The sequence below is a fragment of the Lethenteron reissneri genome, chromosome 8 (genome assembly GCF_015708825.2).
Source record: "Lethenteron reissneri isolate LAM-NWPU_2019-01 chromosome 8, ASM1570882v1, whole genome shotgun sequence".
Lineage (NCBI taxonomy): Eukaryota > Metazoa > Chordata > Hyperoartia > Petromyzontiformes > Petromyzontidae > Lethenteron > Lethenteron reissneri.
In genome coordinates, this window is record NC_083786.1 from 520,354 (window position 1) to 542,857 (window position 22,504).

At 50.2% G+C, this 22,504-nt stretch overlaps 1 protein-coding gene across 1 annotated transcript in view; it reads right to left on the reverse strand.

Moving 5' to 3' along the window:
* Window positions 1-15,939: 15,939 nt before the first annotated feature.
* HPGD (15-hydroxyprostaglandin dehydrogenase) overlaps window positions 15,940-22,504 on the reverse strand; it is a 32,444-nt gene continuing 25,879 nt past the window's right edge. Inside the window, exons 6-7 of the mRNA XM_061577846.1 lie at window positions 21,181-21,344; window positions 15,940-17,341 (exon numbers count right to left, since the gene is read on the reverse strand). Of these exons, the coding sequence (XP_061433830.1) occupies window positions 17,218-17,341; window positions 21,181-21,344 (288 nt within the window). The 3' untranslated portion in view covers window positions 15,940-17,217. The remainder of the gene's footprint in view (window positions 17,342-21,180; window positions 21,345-22,504) is intronic.

Consider the following 22,504-nt stretch of genomic DNA (forward strand, 5'->3'; position numbering starts at 1 on the left):
ACATCAGCGGCTGAACATGAAGAAGCTTCAGTCTGTTGCTATATAGCAGCACCCAGCCTGATGACGATTGGCTGCTCCGTGTTCCAAGGCAGATTTGACTCCTCGTGCTCTAGACTTGGCCAGACGATTCCTCGATTCAACAGACCCAAATCAATGGTCAATGTTGACCTTTTTTGTTATCAAGTCTCAATAGACTGAATAAACCTTAGAATCACATCAAACTTGGCTACACGGTCAATTAAAGACTGATAAAACAGATTTAGTGATTCAAATTTAGATTTTAGAGTTTTATGAGGACCGGTGTGTTGCACTGCACCGGTGTGCGGCCAATACATCCAAATAGAGATAAGTTGCCAATGAAACCGTGACTTAAAATGCCCTGCAAGGGTTCAACAAAGTTGCTGCCAATTCCCTGATTAAGAATTATTCGCCCATCGATGTCGTCGGACGCCTTTCATGAGTGAGGAGGACGAGGCGCATGGTTGTCTGCAATTCTAAACAGCTCTGCAGCGTCCTGACTGTCAATTTCACTGACATTACACCGTGACACTGTGACAGTGCAATGTACACTGCACAGGCTCAAATCCTGAAAACCTTTCTGGCAATATGCAAAGAACCGCCACGATGACAATACCACCAAAGTACGATGGGGCAAACATCAACCTGCTGCAGAAACCCATCATCAAGCGACCCTGACAATCCTCCAACCAGGATCCGACCTACCGATGACGACCTGGGTCCTCCTTGAATCGGATCCGAACACTGCGTGGACGATGTTTCGACACTTTCTCCATCAATTGACAATTAACGAGAGTTCAGTTTGTGACTGTTGTGGTGGTGCCACATCTCAGACCTGCGCAGTATCTCGTGAATGACTGCCCAAATCGGATCATTCAATGGCCGATCTGATACAAATCCACGCGGCTACTCCTGAAGCCGACGGACGGGGATATCAAATCTCGACATCAATTTGTAATCTGTTGCAATCCCCAAAAATTGCATACGAGATAAGACTGTCAGTGACAGGCAAGCACACAGGAGAGTAAGTCAGAATTTTGGAAAGGCTATTCAGATTAACACCGAGCCGGTCTTGAAGCTGCGTGCGCGTTCGTGGGACGGCTTGTGATTTGAGTTCTCCGCAATGAGAATTTGCGCCACAGCAGCAACAGCCGTCGACAGAAATAAACGAGATGCTGCCACACGGCAAGGAGATAAAAAGTCCTCGTCGGTCTTCGTGTTCTCCACCATGGAGATTGGTCCCCGTACAGACCCAGCCAGAATTGTGGGTGAGTAGTAGATAACAAGCACGGTGGACAGTTGTGTACCTCCTGTGTACAAAGAACACGGCACAATAATTATATAAACACAACTAGCTGTACTACCCGGCTTCGCCCGGGACTTGTATCCACCACGGCCGGCCGCCTTTGTCTCCCCAGTGGCGATGTTAACACGCTACAGCAGTTACTCGTTTGAGGCAGAGTCGACCTAGGGGAGGTTCAAATTATCGTCACCGGTGGTGTCCGTGAGCGGGAATGGAACTGGGTTCGCCGGGTTGGTAGCGCAGCGTAGCGTTAAGCACTACACCCACCGCTCCTCACACACCACACATGCACAGAAACACACACAGACACACACAGACACACGCAGACACACACAGACAGAGACACACACACAGACAGCACGCTAACCACTACACTACCGCTCCCCACACACCACACACGCACACACACAGACACACACACAGACACACAGACACACACACACAGACACACAGACACAGGCAGCACGCTAAGCACTACACTACCGTTCCCCCTACACAACACACGCGCGCGCGTCCATAGGTACACATACACGCGCTTGCTGCAGACACACACGACTTTCAGGGTGCGTACGGCAGTAAACGACTGCAATAATAAAGCGGCAATGCTGCGCAAGGAACGCCTTAGACCTGCAACACATTTGTGTAATGCGAGCGTAAACACACAAACACATACAAACACATACACAATACACACACACATACATGCAGACACACAGACAGACACATAACACACATACATACACACACATACATACACAGAAACACATACACACACATACATAGACACACACATACATACACACAAGCACATGCACACACGTACATACACACATACATACAGACACGCAGACATACACATAAAGACATAGAAAAAAACCCACATACATACACACACACAAACACATACATACACACATACATACAGACACACAGACATACACATAAACACATAAACACATACACATGACCCGGCTTCGCCCGGGACTTGGATCCACGATGCCCGGCCGCCTTTGTCTCCCCAGTGACGATGTTCACACACGACAGCAGTTACGCGTTTGAGGCTGAGTGGACCTAGGGGAGGGCCAGGTCCGTTTCAAATAATCGTCAGCGGTGGTGAGCGTGAGTTGGAATGGAACTGGGGTCGCTCAACCAGCTTAATGACTATTTGTACAAAGAACATATAAAGAATCAATTATAATAACCAGGCTACAGTCCACATTATAGACTGCCAGTACACGCAGTCAGCTTCATAAGCAGGCTAGAGTGTACATGATAGAGTGGCAGTACGCTCACCGAGCTTAATAAGCAGGCTACAGTCTACATGATAGACTGGCAGTACGCTGACCCAGCTTAATGACTATTTGTACAGTGAACATTTAAGTAATCGATGTTTGGCGCGTTGGGTTTAAAAGTAATATTAATTGCACACATTGTGGTGGGGGTGGAGTGAAGAGTAGGAAAAACTTTGATGAATTTACCTCAGAGTGGCGTGGTGGGTGTCGAGGCCTAGTAGCGTGCAGAGCCTCCGGCCTGGCCTAAATTGCCCACCCGGCAGAGGCAGGGTACGGGTGGCGTGCCTTCCCCCCCCCCCCTCAGCACGCCAACAACACTGTGTAATGGCTATTATTTAATTATTTACGGAGCCTATGAAAGTGGCGAAGGCGTGGCTAGCCGTTGGCAGGGGCAACCGCCGTCCAATGAAACTGCAGCCCTTGGCGAAGGCGTGGCTAGCCGTTGCCAGGTCCAATGAAAGCGGCAAAGGCGTCGCTATCCGTTGCCAGGGGCAACCGCCGTCCAATGAAAGTGCGTATGGTCCGAAATCCACACACACACACAGACGGACAGACAGACATGCACGATTTTATATATATAGATAATAATCAGCCATAACGGAATTAAAATATAGCGTCTTAACCAAGGCGTTTTACGAGGAATTAACAACGGTACAACAACAGCGTGTGTGAATGTAATGGTGGAGATGAGGTGAATGAAATAGATGAGAGGAAGCAATGGGGGCGAATCTGTGATGCGTGAATTCGGTGAAAGCAAAATTTTTATAGTGAATGATGAGGAATGGATTAAATCAACGGGATGAATGAGTGACAGCCGTGTAATGAGAATATGAAGAGGGAACAGTCACGGTGGCAGTGATTATGAGGGGGAGATTAAGGGGGGTCGTGGGGTGAGCTCGCGAACAATATAATAAGTGAGCTTTGAGTGAGGAGCGGAAACTTAGTGAGCCGGTGACGGCTTAATGGGGTGGGGGGGGGGAGTTTGTTCCAGTGAAGTGGGGCAAGAAGAGCCTCGTGGAGAATATAAGTAGAAGCGAAATAGATGAGCAGACGATATACCCCAACGTAGTCCCTCCACATCAGCAACGTCTTCTGGTAGTGTCCATTTTACAGCAGTATTGGTTCAATTGCAAGCAAACTCAATGTGTGGCCATGTTTTAATTTAGGGCCACCAACTCATTGGAGTTGAGAAAATGTGACCATCCCGACGGGCAGCCGTGAGGCAAATCGTGTAGAGGGCAGCTGCCATGGCCTCCTTGCTGATCTCGGTCATCCTCGCAGCGGCGGCGGCGGCTTTTGGCAAACCATCGAATAAAGACGGTGGTCACTGCATCGCGCCCTTTGAGATGCGCTTCTGTGGCAGTCTGGAATGCTCTTCCGATATTTGGAAGCCACTGCAAAAATGCACTTTTAAATCTAAATTGTAAACTCATTTCTTTAGAACTGCCGGACGAGCTCACCGATGGGACTTTGTCCAGATCTTTCAAGGATTTGTGAGCTCCTCACACAATCCAGCCTGGTTAAACCCAGGATGGATCGTAGGCAGGCCAGCCTAAATGTTTCTAACCAGTGAAGATGTTCCATTAGGGGGGGTCCACGTTTCGCAAGCGTAGAGAAGGGAGGGAATGACTGTGGCCGAGAAGACCTGAAGCTTCGTGCGGAGCGACAGACCAAGTAGCTTCCACACGGCGTTACGCAACCGATGAAAAGATAATGCCACTCGACTGATTCAGAGTGAGACCTCTGCTGTTAAACTGGAGCCGGTCATAAGCACACTGCCCAGATATGGGAAACTCTCCACTATCTCCACAACTGCCCCATCACCAATTGGGAGTTGTGGGGGTGGAGTGTCCGATGGTATAAAATACCTTAGCAGGTGCTTAGTTTTGGTGGGGCTGATGGTAAGGCCACACCTCTTCGTGGCAATCTCCAGGTTTAGCAGCAGCGCCTCCAACTCCTCCTCTGAGTGAGCAGCAATTACCAGATCATCGACATACATAACATGGTTGAGCAATAGGGAGCCATCCCTTGACCGCACCCGGGCATCGATCAGCCTCCCATTGTATCTGTACCAGATGGAAATTCCTCCGGGACGTAAATGGCGTCCCTGGGGTGTGACTATTGTGAGGAGAAGCGCTCCCTTACCTGCACTTGCCTGCCGATGGGGACTCGAGGGGCCTGTTACGTTGGCTCGGGTGCCATCGGGAGAGTCAGGAGAAGTGACGTGGCAAGAGGCGGGGTGGGGCCACGCTCGGGGAAGGGAAAGGGAAGAGGCGGGGCCTTGGGACAGTGTGAGTCAGATAGTGTGGGGTTCGGATGGTGCATGGTCATGCTGGTTGCTGGTAGAAGCGGGAGCCGAGAGTGTTGAGGCTCTGGGCATGAAGAATCCTCCCTCTCTTTCGTTGGGGTGTAGAATAGCCTTGTTGTAGCGGTTACTGTTAAGTGAATAAAGTGTGGTGCCTCCTATCCCAGTGTGTGCCTCGTCAGACACGCATTACATCAGCTATTTCAGGCCTCACGAACTACGTGGTCAAAATAGATGTTAAATAATGTGGGAGCCAGAGGACATCCCTGTTGCACCCCAAGATGTACACCGAGTGGCTCCTACTCCCAGCCACGTAGTTTTACCTGGGCCCGCTCACCATCATGAAGGTCCTTAATGATCATGAGCAGAGGGCCAGAGACTCCGAAAGCACGAAGAACAACCCAGAGCCCAGGCCTACTGATGGTATCATAGGCCTTGACCAGGTTAATAAAGCAGAGATGTAGGTCTTGTTGGAATTCCCTACACGTCTGCTGTAGACAGTAAATATGGCATCCGTGTGGGACCGCCCACACGTACATACACACACAGTACATACACAGTACATGCTGGTGCCAGGCTCGCACCACTGAACCCCAGTCCCACCGTCGGGCTGAGCGCGGAGATCATCGGAAGCTCTTTATCGAACTGCGCCTAACCGCTGAGATTCTCCCATTTAGAAATAAACTACAGACCTACTAAATTCCTTGGATATGTTAGTTAAACTAAATATTTTTTTAGATTTTAATGATATGGCACTCTGAAGCCCTTTTGTTGGGTCTGCTGCGCCTTATAAATAATAAATAATCATAAAATAAACATGTTTTATTTATTTTACCAGGTAAGGCCCCACTGAGATACATAGCTCTTTTTCAGAAGCGACCTGGCTATCACAAATGATAGCTAAACAAAGTAGTGGCCTATCGTAGCGGCCAAATGCTCTAAACGCGCGACGATTGTAACTGTGGAGGGAAAAACCAGAGGACCCAGAGACAAATCCACGCGACCACGGAAAGAGAACTCCAAATATACAGCAGGCGTCTGGGTCAGGATCGAACCCACGACATCCTGCATACGAGGCGAGGTAGATAACATTTCCTCACCACCAGGGCGCCCAATAATACCACAGATGCGGGGAACGCACCTGGAGTTGAACATCAGGAGTTAACTGAGGGAGGGGAGTCGCCTTAAATGGCTGTTAATGCGAACTCGGTTACTGGGAGCAACCGACGGCCCTCGAGAGGGGACGAGAAGAGGCCTGAGGGTCGCAGCGCGGGTTGGGGAGCAGCTGGCTACCGGCTCGCTCGCTCCAAATGCCCCCGGCGTTTAAACGGTCACGTAACGAGCCCCTCTCCGTACGTGGCAGGTTGAAGTGTTTTGTCTGCGTGTGTGTTGTCATTCCTGGGGAGTGGTGGCGCAGTGGTTAGCGCACTGCGCTACGAACCCAGCGGCTTCAAGTTCGATTACCGCTTACGGCCAACACCAGTGACGATTATCTGAACCGGTTCTGGGCCTCCCCTAGGTCGACTCAGCCTCAAATGAGTACCTAGTGTGGTATATAAACATCGCCACTAGGGAGACAAAGGTGGTCGGGCATGGTGTTAGCCACCCGCCCCCTCGTTTGCTGTGCCGGTCTTCATCGGTGCTCGTGAACAGCACTTGCCCCATCAGTCTGTTAAGGATATTTTGGGGGGGGGGGTGTCTTTGTCTTTGATTGTGATGTGCCAATTCCCCGAGTCTAACCCGAGGCCACGTGGAGCGTGAGTGCAGATTCAAACTTGTGGGCGGTGCAAAACGCAGCATCATGCGTTAACTGGAGACTCGCTCGCACGGACGCCCACTCACGTGGGAGCCGCTTATCGGTGCTTGTGTAATGACAGGGTGCCATCTGTAGATCAGGAGGGATGATCACGAATATGGGTGTATTATATAAGAACCAACTAAAAGGGGGTCGTAATTGGGCTAAAGGTAAAATGTGGGATCAGTCAGGAAGCTCTGGGAACCTGCTCGAAGGTTCTAGAAGGTGGCGTGGCCGGAGGTGGGGCCTGGCCACGCCGGGAAGCATATAAGGGGGACGTGACCGGAGGTTCAGGGCTATCATGGGGTCCCGGGTCTTGGCTACCGTAGCTGTCTTCGCCATCATCTCTCTTCATCGTCCGGCTGCATGGCCGATCCTCTGCACGGCTCTCAATGTTGTCGTCGCTATATTAGTCAGCCAGCTATATAGTTAGATGCCGACGATGGGGCTGTGTAGATGGGTCAGCTATGCGTAAGCCGTGAATATGTCGCCCAGTGATTGTACTTGAAGTGTAAGAAATAAATAAGAAGCCATATACACGTTGTGTCTCGGAAGTCGCTCACTACATTTGGAGTCAGAAGTGGCTGGAAAAAGGAAGAATGTCTAAATATCAGAAGAAACAGAACCCACCTGTGGGGTCTTCCGAACAGGATGAAAATGACACGCAGAGCCCCGGGAACCGCGGTCCCGGTCACCGACCCCGCGGTTGGAAGATTGGCTGCGCCAGAGGCGGAGGAGACGGGAGCGATCTTCCCACAGTCGCAGCCCAAAGACGGATGGGACACTGTAACGGAGCAGCTTGAGCTTTTGCGGGCGACGGTCTTGCAGCTTGTAGTGCTCATGATGGTGACTGCAGTGGCGGGTCGGACTGCACGGACTTCGCCAGAGAGAACGGAGCAGGCACCGTCAATCGGTGTTCTGGCGGGAACATCCACGGGAGCGGCGGCCGCCATCACACGTGGCGCGGAAGACACATGGCTGGCGGCTGCCATTATGCAACGCACGGGAGAAACATGGCCGGGAGCCACCATTATGCAACGCGCGGGAGAAACACGGCTGAAGGCCGCCATTGTACGACATGGGCGTGAATCGCCGGCAGCGACGCCCGATACAGAAAAATGTGAAAAAGGGTTCAATCGGACCCGCCAATTACCTCCTGTCAGGGAATTCATTGCTAAGAGGGTGACTGGAGCGCCTTTACCTGGCGTTTTGAAGCGGCTTTCCGGTCGGTGAACTCGACCGAGGAGGAGGCATTGAATGCTCTGCCGACAGCATTGGACGACGACGCCCTCGCGGCGCTCCGGGCCATCCCTGCTGATAAGAAGGCCACTCTGCAAAGGGCATATGCCGAGATAGCAGTGTACAAGCTGCCTTCCGACACACGCAAGAAGTTTCTGCAGCGGAGGCGAGTGGAGGCCGAGATGCCTCTCGCCTAACGCAGTGCGTTGTTGGCGCTGGGAGAGGCGGCGTACCCTGCAGTGGACCCGAAGGCCCTCGACTCGCTTGTTATGAAGAGGATGTTGTTGGTTCTAGCACAGGAGATGGGGGTCGTCCTGCTTGTGGTTGACCAAAAAGAGCAGATGTCCCGTTGGGCCGCCAGATGTCTGCAGGCCCATGAGAACTTGCACCGGTGGTCCCAGATGGCGGCATGGACGGGGGAACCCTGCCGAGATGGCGAGCCAGATGGCTGGTCGCCGCGATGCGTTGAGGGATAGTCAGCCGTAGACCTGCCACCGAGCGGGGACGTCGCGGCCGCGATCCCAGCATGGAGTCGGAGTCGCAGGGAGGCCATGCGACGACCGAGGGGCTGGAGACCGCGAGAGGAGGGGGATCGCCTTCCGCTGCGGCCAGCCGGGGCATTTTGCGCGGGGTTGCCAGAACCATTCTCGGCCCCTGACGACGGCTCTGGCACCCTCAGCTCCACCAACGGCCGCATCTCAACCCCAACAGGCGAGTCGTGACACACCCGGCCCATTTCACCATCTCAGGCATCTGGGGTTCCACGGGTCATCTCCACCCCGCATCGCGCTAATAGTGCCGCCGGGTGGCAGGGGCTAGCTGCGCAAGGGTGGCCTAGCTCAGGTACGCAGTGGAGGAAGTTGGCGCGCTGGGTGATCGTGGCCGCATCGGGTTCCTCAGCGGTGTCGAGCTCCATCCAGGGGATCGAGGTACGCATCCTGGTGGACACTGGTGCTTTCGCCACCATTATATCAGGCGTGATTTTTTATTTGTTGCCGCTGAAGAACCAGCATCTTAAGCCAGTGTTAAATGCATACATCGCGGCGAACAGAGGGAGTATTGGTGTCATAGGGCAGATTGAGGCCCGTGTCGAGATTGGCGAGATTGCGGTGGTTGGACCTGTGTTGATCTTGAGGATGCTGGCAGTGCCCTGCATTTTGGGCATGGAATTTTTGAGTAAGATGCCCCTCAAGATCCTGATTGATCAGAGCTGTGTGGAGATGCGGTCGGGCCGTAGACTATTTTTCTTGCAATCTCCACACAAAAGTGCGGTGGCGAGTGTCACTGTCCAGGCCCTTGCGAGGGACTCGGTGGAAATCCCGCCAGGCACGCAGATGTTGATACCGTTGCGCTACCGCAAACGAAATACTGACCCGGAGGCGGGTGTCCTTTTGACTACATCAAATACAGCGACCCGGGGCCTAGCGCCTGAACCAGTAGCCGTTCTTGCAGGTGCTCAATGCGGGCCCGGGAACGGCTGTGGTTCAGGCAGGGATGGTGCTGGCTCACGCAATGGCCGCTTGTTGCGAGGGAACTGGGATTGTGCGCGACGGGATTGTTGGCGCGGTGGAACAGGGTGTAGGATCGGACGAGTCGTGAGCAGAGACGTTGTGTCAGGAAAACCCGCAGTTGTCCCCGGTGCAGCAAGGAGAATTAGGCGCTGCTGCGCCGGGTTTCGGATGTGTTTTGTAAAAGTAAATTTGATATCGGCCGTACCTCCCTGTTGGCAGCACTTGCATTGATATGGGGGAGGCCGTGCCAATTCGTCAGAACTTGTATCGGTTGAGTCCACTGTGCAACAGGCGGTGAGCGACATGTGAGCCGCCGATATAAATTCTCCCTCTACCACCCCTTTGGGGAGCGCCCATGGTGCTGGTTAAGAAGCATAATGGCATTCTGGTTTTGTGTAGATTTTCGTAAATTAAATAAGGTCTCGGTGGCCGACGCATACCCGCTCCCACACATTGTCCGGTGCGCGTTTTTTTCTATGCTAGACTTATTATCAGGGTTTTGGCAACTTCCCCTTGAGGAGTCGTCGAAGCCTAAGACCGCGTTCTGCATGCCCCAGGGACTCATCCAATTTAACTGTCTCCCGATGGGATTGCATTTGTCCCCGGCCACCTTACAACGGCTTATGGAACTCGTTTTGGCTGCCTCATCTATTTAGATGATATCGTGTTCAGCCGCACTTTTGAAGAACACCTCCAGTGGTTGCAATCTGTGTTCATTAGGATGCGATCAGCTAATCTGAAATTGAAGCCCGCTAAATGTCATTTGCTGCAAACTTCCGTGCATTACTTGTGTCACATCGTTAGTTCGAACGGAATAGCCACGGACCCTGAGAAAATGGCGTGCGTAGGAGATTGGCCGACCCCCTCAGTCCATGGGTGAGGTGCGCAGTTTCGTTGGGTTTGTGTAATTTTATCGCAGATTCATGCTGCAGTTTGCCATGGTGGCTAAGCCCCTACATGTTCTGACTGCCAAGAACCAGAGATTCAAGTGGGGGGTGAAGGAGGAGGCTGCGTTTTTTGCCCTTCGTGAGCGTCTATCCAACGCGTTCCCACTCGACGATCCGGATTTTTCCCTGCCGTTTGTTCTCGACACGGACACTAGTGATACGGGTATAGGAGCCGTCCTGTCCCAGGTTAAGAACGAAGTAGAGAGGGTAGTCGTGTATGGCAGCCGCGCTTTGTCCTCTGTGGAACAGCGCTACTGTGTTACCCGCGGGGAATAGTTGGCCATGGTGTACTTTGTACAACAGTATAGGCCTTATCTCTACGGCAGATCATTTTTTGTTCGCACGGATCATGCAGCCCTTCAGTACTCCCTGCGAGTGGACCAACCTTCCGGCCAGCTCTCACGCTGGCTGGAAATTCTCCAGGAGTACTCGTTCTGCGTGATATTCCGTAAAGGGGTGCAGCATTCCAATGCTGACGCATTATCCTGCCTACCCCAAGGCGCGAGCTGTGCATGTTCATCCGGCGCGGGTCTCTGTAAAACTCCGGCGGCGGGGCCTGCGGCCGTCATAGCAGCACTTGATGAAGGGGAGCCCGCCAAGGTGGTCGCGCCGGGTGACAGTCTTTTGCACCTTACGTGCGCCGAGTGGGGGCAGTTGCAGATGGAAGATGCGTCCCTTATGGCTTTGTGGCGTCGCGCTGAATTGGGGGACAAGGAGTCTGCTCCCTCTGACACCCCGCAACCGGTTCTTCGGGATTGCCTTTTGATGTTGGGGGATGAAGGGCTGCATCGTCATCGCATTGTGGTTCCCACCACCCTCCGAGGCAAGTTGACTCAGGTGGCGCACGAGGACAAATTATTACATCTCGTGGTGCGGAAGACGTTAACGTTGCAGCGTGATTTTTATTGGCCGGAAATGTCGAGTGATGTGCACCACTTGATTAAGGGTTGTACGGACTACGCGTGCAGAAAACCGCTGAGGAAGTTCCAGCCTCCGCTGCAGTCCATCTCAGTGTCGCAGATGAACGAGTTGGTCGTGCTCGACATTCTAGGACCCTTTTCGGTCACGCAGAGGGGGAATAAGTTTCTCCTCGTTGGTATTAAATATTTTTCGCATTCATACTCTTATGTTTTTTCGGTAAAGTCACGTAGGTAAAAAAGAAAATTAATAAAAGTAATAATAGAAATAAAATAAAATAATAATAAATCACAACGTTTCGGAGGCAACACAAGTCTCCTTCATCAGGTCGGACCGTCACAGCTAGAGGTGAAATTTCTCCCCGTAGAGGGTATTAATTATTTTATTTCAATAATAACTTTTATTTTAATTTTATTTTTTACCTACGTGACTTTACCGAAAAAACCTAAGAGTATGAATCCTTTCAGTCATGAAAGCTTCAAATCTAGAATTTTTCGCATTGGCCGATGGCCTGGCCCGTTGCCTGACCAGTCGGCAACTTCTATTGCCGAGGCGTTTTTGCCCCTCTCACGAATCAGGGGCGGAATTTTTCTTCGAAGCTGCTGCGCGAAGTTTGTGACGTGCTGGGCACTAGGAAGATTAAAACGTCGCCGTACCATCCCCAGACAGACAGGATGGTGGAATGCCTGCATAGAACCCTGACATCCATGCTCTGTCAGGCGGTTAGTGTGGCTCAAAATGATTGGGATCAGCATGTTCCAGGAGTCTTGGTAGCATACAGGATGGCTCCCCACGCTTCCATTGCATTTTGGCCGTTTTTTCTCATGTATGTGTAATGTTCTTGAAGGGAGACGGAGTCTTCGTAGAGGCAACACGGTTTATTTTACCAACAGTTTACACTAATCCCTAACACAAAGGGGTAATGGCCCCTTCCACCCACAACCTGGGGAGGTACAGTCTCCGGGCTATCGTACCTACAACTCTCTCTACTCCAGCCCTCCGGCTAGCTAGACCTAGGGGAGGCTGACCCACCGCTGGCCCGGTGGGTCCCTGACCACTGGCCCGTCCGGACCTGGCCCTTACAAGGGCATCAGGCCGAGGGATCCTCAGGGTCCTAACCCCACGACCACTGGCATCACACTGAGCCCCGGTCCTTAGAAGGACATCGGCGGCTTGGGGTCCAGGGTCTTCTTCTTCTTCCGGCGGCTTCTGGCTTCGGCTTGAGACGGACTCCCTCGCGCTCTCAGGGACCCACCTTATATACTCTTTCTGCCTGAGGGGCGGGGTTCTGGGGGATCGTAGCTTCTGCCAGCCCCCTCCCCTCAGAGGGGTTCCAACCACCGTTGGCCCGACCGGTCCGGACCGGTTTCTACCCCTCCCCCTGGTTGTGGCGCGTGTGTGTCAATCATGATCACCACATATGGAAGAAAAAATTAACCTTCCATGGAGGTCCAATTGGGTCTGTCAAAGAACAAGGGTAAAACGATCTTACCTACGCCCCTGCAACTTACGCTAAAGCGCAACTCGGCAGCACGCGAAGCGGCTAAGGCAAACACTGCCAAAGCGCAACTCAGCAGCACGCGAAGTGGCTGAGGCAAACATGAACGGAATGCGGGGCACCATGACCATGTGCTGCATTGAGCCATAAGGGACTGGGCGTGGTTGCACTGCCCGCAGGTGACGTGGGGAACGTCCCCTAAATTGCATCGGCCATGACAAGTTCCCGTGGAAGTGGTAGAGGTCAAATGGCCGCAGTGCATGCATATACGGGTGGGCCGTTGCCGTTGGGCCGTCGCCGTTGGTTTGTTCATCCGTAACGCGGTTGAAGCCTTACGTTCCTCCCCAAACTGACACCTTCTCTCCAAGTTTTGTACGACCGGTGTCTGATGTGTCCGACGAGCCGGGGGAAGCAGCGACGGAGAGCGTGCATCAGGATTGTGTTGTGCCGCCCACAGTTTCCGAGCCCCTGAAGGTTGGCGGGTCACGAGGTCTCACTAAATGCTGGGAGGTGCCGGCTGCGGCCCAGCCCACATCACCTGTGAAGCCGGGGATGGAACCAACTTCTCTGGGTCTTCTGGTTGAGCCCACATCCCCTCTGAAGAATGCGAAGATTGCCCCCATGGATAGACCAGTGTCGTGGACTCATTCAAAATGTTTTAGATTCCGGTGATAGGAATGTCCGTGTGTATGAGAGAGTATTTGGGGTCGCGCTCGCGCGTTATGTGGAAGGAAAAATGTGTTTTTCTTTCTCTCTACCCCTACTTTCCCGAGATGTAGCTTGGGTCTTCCCTTTACCTTCCCGAGTTGTTGCTTGGGTTTTGCTTTTTCATTATGGATTGCTCCTTGACAAAAAGTTAGTATTTAAACGTGGGGGGGTGATGTAATGACAGGGTGCCATCTGTTGACCAGGAGGGATTATCACAAATATGGTGCATTATATAAGAACCAACTAGAAGGGGTTAATTGGGTTAAAGGTTAAAGGCGGGGTCAGTCGGAAAGCTCCGGGAACCTGCTCGAAGGTTCTAGAAGGAGGCGTGGCCGGAGGTGGGGTCTGGCCACGTCGGGGAGTAGATAAGGGGGACATGACCGAAGGTTCAGGGCTGTCGTGGGGCCCCGGGTCTTGGCTGTCGTCGCTGTCTTCGCCGTCATCTCTCTTCATCGTCCGGCTGCATGGCCAATCCTCTGCACGGCTCCCATTGTTGTTGTCGCTATATTAGTCAGCCAGCTATAGAGTTAGACGCTGATGATAGGGCTGTGTAGATGGGTCAGCTATGCGTAGCCGTGTATATATATATGTCGCTCAGTGATTGTGCTTGAAGTTTGAGAAATAAATAAGAAGCCCTCTACACGTTGTGTCTCGGAAGTCACTCACTACACTTGCACAGGGACAGCCCAAAAATAATAATAATCCATAGCGTTCGGTGAATTAATTAATAATTTTATTGTAGACAAAAAATTTACAGGTGGTGTGGTTGCGATTAGTCTGTTGTCCCCCACCCCCCCCAACTGCCCCTCCGATTAACACGGTTGGCTAGGTACGGTGCGAAAGAAGTTTAACATACTTCCTCCCATGATGATGTGCGGGAAGCTGTGCGTCCGCACAATGCCGGTGCTAGGCCCACACTTCAACACCCGCCACGCACGCACCATCGACCCTGCCATTGACACACATTGACACTTAAATGCGTCTACGTAACAAACACAGGATGGCAATAAACATTTGCATTTATATAAAGGTTTAAAGAGTAAAACTATCCAGACGGTATAATTGTAACCGCGGTAAACATTTTCTAAATTGGTTCTCAAAGTCAGCAAGCGGTAATTGATTCCGGTGCAATTGTTTGTGGCAAGGGGTGGGCGTACACCACATTTTATCTCACCACATGGGAACCCATTTACACACTGTTAGGTGGACATGAGGTGATTGAAGAAATTCATCCTCTTTGCCTCCGCTGCCGTGCCCGGGAGATGGCATCGAACCGGCGACCTCTATTGTGCCAGTCCAGTGCAGAGAAAATTACACCACTGACAGTTTAACACGTAACAGTAGTTGGGCTTTCGTGACCAATATTATCCCTAATGGAGGTTTTTTGGGTCAGATCGCGTTCATATAAATGTCATTAAACCCGCCACCACCAGTTAGTAAGGTTTGTCACATAAACAAAACGTGCAAATTCGTTACTCGTTCAGCACACTTGTGTGTTCGAGAGTGTGTTGGAGAGTAAACTCTGCTGACACTACTGTGGCAGCGGCTGCCTTGTTTCTCAGCTAAAAAGTTACTTTAAAAATTACACTCAAAAGCAAATGCCACCAAACTGAAACCAAATCCATCCACTTGTTTTCAAAACACTCTCATTCATACCCACGCACATCCTCCCCGTTTGCATTTTCTGCTTCGTAACTTTGCACATCGTTTCAGGCACATCAGTGCTTTGATTTCAAATACAGTAAAAACCTTGGATTGCGAGCATAATTCGTTCCGGAAACGTGTTTGTAATTCAAAGCACTCGTATATCAAAGCACTCGTATATCAGTTGTGATCACGTGACGCTCAGCAGACAAAGCATATACGTACTACTCGTATTGTAAGACCTCGCTCGTTTATCAAATTAATATTTATTTTAAAATTTTGCTCATAGACCAAGTTACTCGCAATCCAATGTTTTACTATAATCTATTTTTACATCCATGAGTACTGATGTGACGGCACTTTGGGAGGCAGATGTGGCAGAAAGGCACCGTGTGTTTAAGCAAAAAATAAAAAATGTACTTCACTTGTTTTAAGATTTCAGACTCTGAGAAGAAAAATGATCGCATTTTATGGGCTTATCTGCTGCCAGAGTGACCAGCAGGATGATTTGTTATCGAGTTATATCACCTAAAACCTACCTAACACACCGGCGCGTACTGCCCCTCCGGTACAGGGACGTGAAGCACGTTTGCACTGCTACGCGGCGGCCAAGATGACACGCACTCTCTGCAAGTGTTCAAGCACACGCGAGCGCATGTCCTGTTACGTCGTTGGTTCCTTTAACACGTTGGTTTTACACAGCCGATATTACCATTCACAAACACTCCCAAATCAATGATGAATCATTGCTTGTTCCGCTCTGTACTAGTTATCTGATATTATTTTTTATTTATATAGCACCTTGGCTTAAGGCGCTGAACAAAGAATTAGCTATTTGTACAGCAAAATAGTGTGATGAGATGAGTTGATGAGAACGATGATAGGACACGAATATGATGACACATGAAATTAACAATATTAGTCACGAGAAGATGCATTGCTGCAACGGTTAATAGACTCCTACATTCATAACATCAGCATTCCCATCTTGTGGTAAAGAATGATTATTTAGTCTCCGATGCAAACCGTCGGCTTGGGTTATACTCAGGCCAACAGCGAAACAAAACTGCACGAGAGACGGAAGAAACAATTCAAATAAGACGGTCGAAATCAGAACAAAAAAGAATGTGGCTTTGAATACATCAGCGAACCCCCAAATCCTGACAACCCCCGTGAACAACCGTGGATGGGGGGGGGGGGTCATAGGTAATAGTGAGGGTCAGGCTTCAGTGTGGGGTGGCTCTGTCTCGGTGGCACTGTGAGTGACGGCGTGTCCGCGTGTCACGCGCCGACCTGGTGACCTCACTCCGAATGGAGTCATCACATTACAGCTGTGAATGAAAGCCACCGAGCATACGTCATCTAACACTGGAAAATTCCCGAGTGTGGCGGTGTTTGCCGCCACCAGACTTAAAGTTGCGAGCTGCCACTGTTGGGTACAAAATACAGCTGCCCTGACCCGTCTTGAGTTGACAAGTCTGTTGAGTTATTCCAGGGGCTATTGCGATCAATCCATTCACGCAGACCTTCCCAACCTGACGTACGGAATCGAGTTCATATTCATCTCCATGATCTGATCGTCTCACTTCAGCATACAGTATATGAGGTATATTACGTGCTGCATAATGTTTGACATTTAGTTAACTTGTAGATTTTCACAGCCAATATGATTCATATTCGATTTTTACAGATTGTCTGGTGATTGTCATTCCGACTTCCAGGATCTTACCTGTCAGATGCTTTACGCGTTTCAAGCCAAACATTGCATTGTCTAATCGCTAAGTTTGGCTGTGAGAATCGCCGTTCCAACTCCCCCACGGTGAGCTCAAACGATAACCTGCACGTCACTAAAAACACTTGTGCACCAGGTGAGCACGTTTGGCTACGTATGGTGCGAAAAAAGTTAATCATACATACATACACGTGACAATATAATTCGTTGGGCTCGCAACGTTTAGAAGGCCCATGGGTATCGCGATGGACGAAAGGCCGATGACGTCTCGGGTTGAGTGGTTGTGCATCTTGGACGTCTGTGGCTCTCAGAGCAGGCTGCTGGGGAACGCGTGTACGTACGCGCCTTTCTTGGGAGTCACCGACATTACGGTGCCATTCAGCGAGTCGTCCTCCAGGAGGCGAATTACTCCCTCCACCACCGAGCAGGGCCTGCGCGCATGGACACGGAGTGAACGGTGAGCAGCGCGCTCGCGAGCGGGCGGACGTGCGGGCGGGCGGGCAGCGGTTGCGCTCGCCGCCGTCAGCAATCGTCCTTAGGCACTTTGTATTCGTCGCGTTCAGACCATCGCAATTCTGTGATTTAGATATTCCCGACGCTTTCACTAGCCATAATTCTGAGAATCGTTTTCTTTAACGTTTTTTTTTCTTCACAAAAATAATTGCCTCCCTGTCCTCACATTTTATATTGTGCTGTGTTGTCTAGGTGTGTTCCTCTGACGGGCACATTACCCACGGTTTAATTAACTTATTGTATGTTACATTTTTAAGATGCGGGTGAAAGGGTGGTTGGGGTGCTTTAGGAAAATGGAACATAGCAATGAAGAGTAGCATAAATTATGGATGTGCCTCGAGGAGACTGCGTTTAATCGGTGCCTTTCACCTCCTACGACAACAAAATGGAACAAAAGTGAAAATCTGCAAAATAAGTGAAGTGGGACGTAGGCTTGGAAATACACCGAGAGAGAGAGGAACAGGTGGATTAGAGAACGCATGCATGTCAGAGGCGTAACGTTGACTGTTAAGAAAAGTGGGGCTTGAGCAAGATGCATCATCGCAAACAGCAGGGATGACCTCTGGAGGCCGAGACTAACAGCAGAGTGGCAGCCAGAGTGGGGGGAACGCCCCCGACTAGATGCTCCACTGTGAAGTCGACAGTCAGATAACGCTTCAAGGTGTACATTCTTTAACCGGGTGAGACATTTAAGAGACCCAGGGATGGAGTTTCATTTGCAAGAGCGACCTGGGTCACCTACAATGACAAAGCAAACTAGTAAAACATGGCAGCGCTGTGGCAGGTGCCAGGTGAATCATGAGCTTGGGGATGTCTTCATCTAGCAGCGGATAGGTCATGCCCGATGACGACTATTAAACCTGCATGTACTTTGTTCCTCTGCGTATGTTGCACTAATTTCACTGTCAAGAGGGCAGGCAAGGTAATGCACGGGTACTGTGTGTGAATGGGGAGGTCATAGCAATCACATCACAGGGCAGCGGTAGTGCAGTGGTTAGTGCACTGCGCTAGGAACCCGGCAACCCGAGTTCGGTTCCTGTACACGACCAATAACAGTGGAGAATATTTGAACCGGTCCTGGGCCTCCCCTAGGTCGACTCAGCCATACAATGAGTACCCGGTGCGGTGTGCAAACATCAGCACTGGGGAGTGGTGTGTAAACATCAGCACTGGGTAGTGGTGTTGGGCCACCCACCCCCTTGTGTGCCATGCTCGCCTTCACAGGCGTGGATTTTTCTCCGGCTCCTCCGGTTTTTCCTTCCACATTTAGAATAAATTTCCACATGATGATAAACCACTTCGTTGAGCTATCATTTTTGGTAGCCAGGTCGCTTCTAAAAAAGAGCTAAACAGCTCAGTGGGCCTTAGCTGGTAAAATAAAAAAAAATGTTTCAGTTTAGTTTATAGGTGCTCGCTACCAGCAATTTGTCTTGTTCTAACATCACGTGTGCGGGCATTCACACAGTGCAGTTCAGCAGCCAACCCCCGAGACTCAGACTTACTCTTTGCAAGCCCATCCTAAACAGCCCCTGGCTCCTTTATATTCACGGTCATAATTACGATTCACAGGTCTCGTCATTCCAGAATCAGAATATGTATTTATACTTGTATATCCTATTGTGTAATTTGCTGTGCAATTTTTTTCAAAACTTGGCCAAACGTGGACCGTGATGCCATCACACACAATGGCCTAAGAATGATGTCACGGGACCTGTAACGTCCACTGTGAAGCAGAGTTCCGGTTAGTACTGTCAACATCATAATCTGTATTTATACTGCAGGAGGAATTCGATGAGCTACAAAGCTCTTTTTTCACAGACGGTTCAGTAGGGGCACGAGGTCAGAACGTTACAACAAACAAAAAGACGAACGGCGTGAAGAAATAACTTTAAAAATATACAAATTAAACTAAACTATTATTTATCTTCCCAGATAAAGCCCACTGGGCTATATTAACACATTTTTCAGAAGCAACCTGGCTATTACCAATGATAGCTCAACGAATAATTCTAGCGTGAATCTATGCAACAAGCCACGAACAAAGATGTCCATTTAAACAACAAACAGGACAAAAACACGATAGTCGTACGAAAGTTAACAAAATCACCCAAACACATAGAAATAAAACTAAACCATCCCCATCCTACCAGGCAAAGCCCGCTGCTGGTCGAAGGCCACCGCGTGCCATGTCAGTCATGGGATTCGTTTACCGTACTTCACCATGCTGGTCAGTGCCAGGGGGCATTTGTAGCTCGGGGTGCTATAAGTAGCTACTCACCCTGAGCTATAAATGCCCTGATTATATAAATGCCCTGATTGGATGTTCGTGTGGTTAATGCAGACAGGATTCCTTGCAAAAGGTTTCCGTTTGGTGTTTTAACATGTTAACACCTGTTTTATCGCCAGAAAGGGTAAAACCTATTCTTATATTTTGATACTGGCAAGAACGGTCCCATATTACACCACACCAGGTACTTATTTGAGGTTGAGTCGGCCTAGGGGAGGCCCAGGACCGGTTCAGATAATCGTCACTGGTGTTGGCCGTGAGAAGGAATCGAACTCGGGTCGCCGGGTTTGTAGTGCAGTGCACTAACCGCTACACTACCGCTCCCCACACACGTATCCGGGCGCACACACACACACAGACACTCACTCTCAGCGCGCGGCTGACTCATTCCATCTGACGCAGGATCGCTCAAGCTGAACAAAATAGTTCAGCGTTTCAATTTGCAAGTTTGCCTTTTAAGTTAATGTAAAAAAAAAATGGAAGCTGGTTTGTAGTGCGGGTGTTCGCAAGTCTGGTGTTCGTAAATTGAGGACTTGCCTGTACATATGTTGAACTGTGCTTATCGGAGGTACACTCCCCAAAATAACACACGCATAAAACACATTCGTGCACAGGCATGTATAAACACAACACGCACACAGTCTAACATGCTTTTTTATTAAAAAATTGGCATGAACTGTGTGCAGAAATGATTGACAGAATACACCCTAGCCATACCTGAAAATGCAAATTGTTGTGACATAGCGACTTACCAAAGGAAGCTGGTGAGACGTGTGTACACAGGTGCGCCGTGTGGATATTTTAACATCTCTAATGTCACCGTGTTTTCAAGGCATTGTGAAATGCAATCCCCCAAAGCCCTACAACCTTCCCGCCACATTTGGCCAAATCACCTCTCTAGGCACTGTAAACTAAGCGGTAGGTCGCGCTCAGCCGCCATACATTGAGAGGGGTTTCTGCTATGGAAAGGTGGAATCGCCAGCAATGGATCAGAAAATCTGCCAACGTAGACTTCGTGGTTAGGGCGGAGACGTGAGCATGCGCGTCACCAGCTCGGGCTCAGCGGTGGCGCAGAGGTTCGCGGTTTGAAATCCTTGCAGGTCGCCCCCAGTTATTACCATAAAAAACATAAAATAATACGCGCCATCTGCTTCACTTGCAGTGGTCTAGTGGCATCATTGAAGATTAGGCCATCGTGTGCCGAAATCACGGTCCACATTTGCCAAATTTGAAAAAGATTACACTGCAAATGACTTTTTTACTTAATTTGAGAAAACACAAGGCAACATCGCTCTTTACTGACAGAATAATATACGGAGCCAGCTGCCGCTGGGGGTGCCCCTAGGCCAGACCACGCAGCACCATTGCCCCTAGCGTGAACCAATGCAGCTCCTTCCGGCCAGCGCTATAAGAATGACAGCACCCAAATTCCACACGCGCTCAGTTCTTAATGTCATCATCGTCACTCACTGCATTATCGGCGTGTCCATGAGAGTCTTTACCATCCCCTCTCTCAGGTCCTCAAACTGCCCCATGGTGTCAGCCCTCCCCACCGTGCTCAGAAGCGGCGTGTCCACGTAGGTGGGACACACGCAGCACACGCGCACGCCACGGCCCTGCAGCTCACACGCGCCCTGCGTACACACGGATACGCGCAGGACGGGGATGCACGGGGACGCATGGTGACGCACAGGGTCAGGTGACGCTCTCCCGGGAGCAACATGTGAAGCTCGAAGCGAGACAACGCTTGCGTGAAGGCAAAGCCTGGAGACACCCCGAGGCAGTTACGCGGTGGCCCAGCGGTGGCGCGGTCACCGCTCGTTGCAGAGGTTCGCGGCTCAAAAACTGGCTCGAGCACCTTGCTAGGGTGCGTATTTGGGGTCTATACACCTCGCTGCATCAACCACGGATACCACGACGCCGACAGCTTCTCAGATACCGTGACGTCGCCCATAACGAGTAGGCAGGTGCATGCCAGCATCATGGACCGAAGATGCGCAATAAAAAAAAAAATGACACTGCAGCCGACTCAATTGTAATCAAGCATGGCGGCCAAACCTGAGTCACCTCGTTCCACACAGGGACAGCTGCGACTGGGGTGTGCCCTTTGAATGTTTGGGGTGAGATGCTACGTGAGGTGCTTTGAGTTGCTGAAGCATTTCAAGCGAGCGCTGTACAAGTGTAAATATTATGATTATTTCATAGCACATTTTAAAGGAAAGACACGCAGTAGATCATTGATTATCTGGGGGCTCTGGATTTTCAAAAACACCGAATAATCACTAATTATTTAAAACAGCTTATTTTTCATAATATAGGTTTTTGGGTCAGATCGCGTTATTTATAAATGTGTCGTAACCCTCCACCACCCGACACGGCCAAACAGTAAAAAATGTGTCACGTTTTCAAGGGACAAATTAATTGACTTCTTTAGCCCACCGGTGTGCTGAAGAGAGAATCAACAGCATTTTAAAATTTGAGTACGACGTTTCGCTGATAATTACAATCAGCTTCATTGGGCAAGAATGGTGAAGCTCACCTGTTGCTTCCAGTCTCAAATAGAGCAGCATCAGGATGACATCATCATTTAATTCAATTCAATGTGGTGCAGTGATTCGAGGCAAGGAGGGGGAGTATTGTAATTATATAGATTGGTAATCATTCAATTGTTATTCATTGGTATTTGTTTCCCTTATAAGGAATTGTAATTGTATTTATTTGATAATACGCTTCCAGGCCGCACTAAGCCTGTAGCTGTCAGAGCGATTGAAATTATTTCTGTTTCTCTCAATTT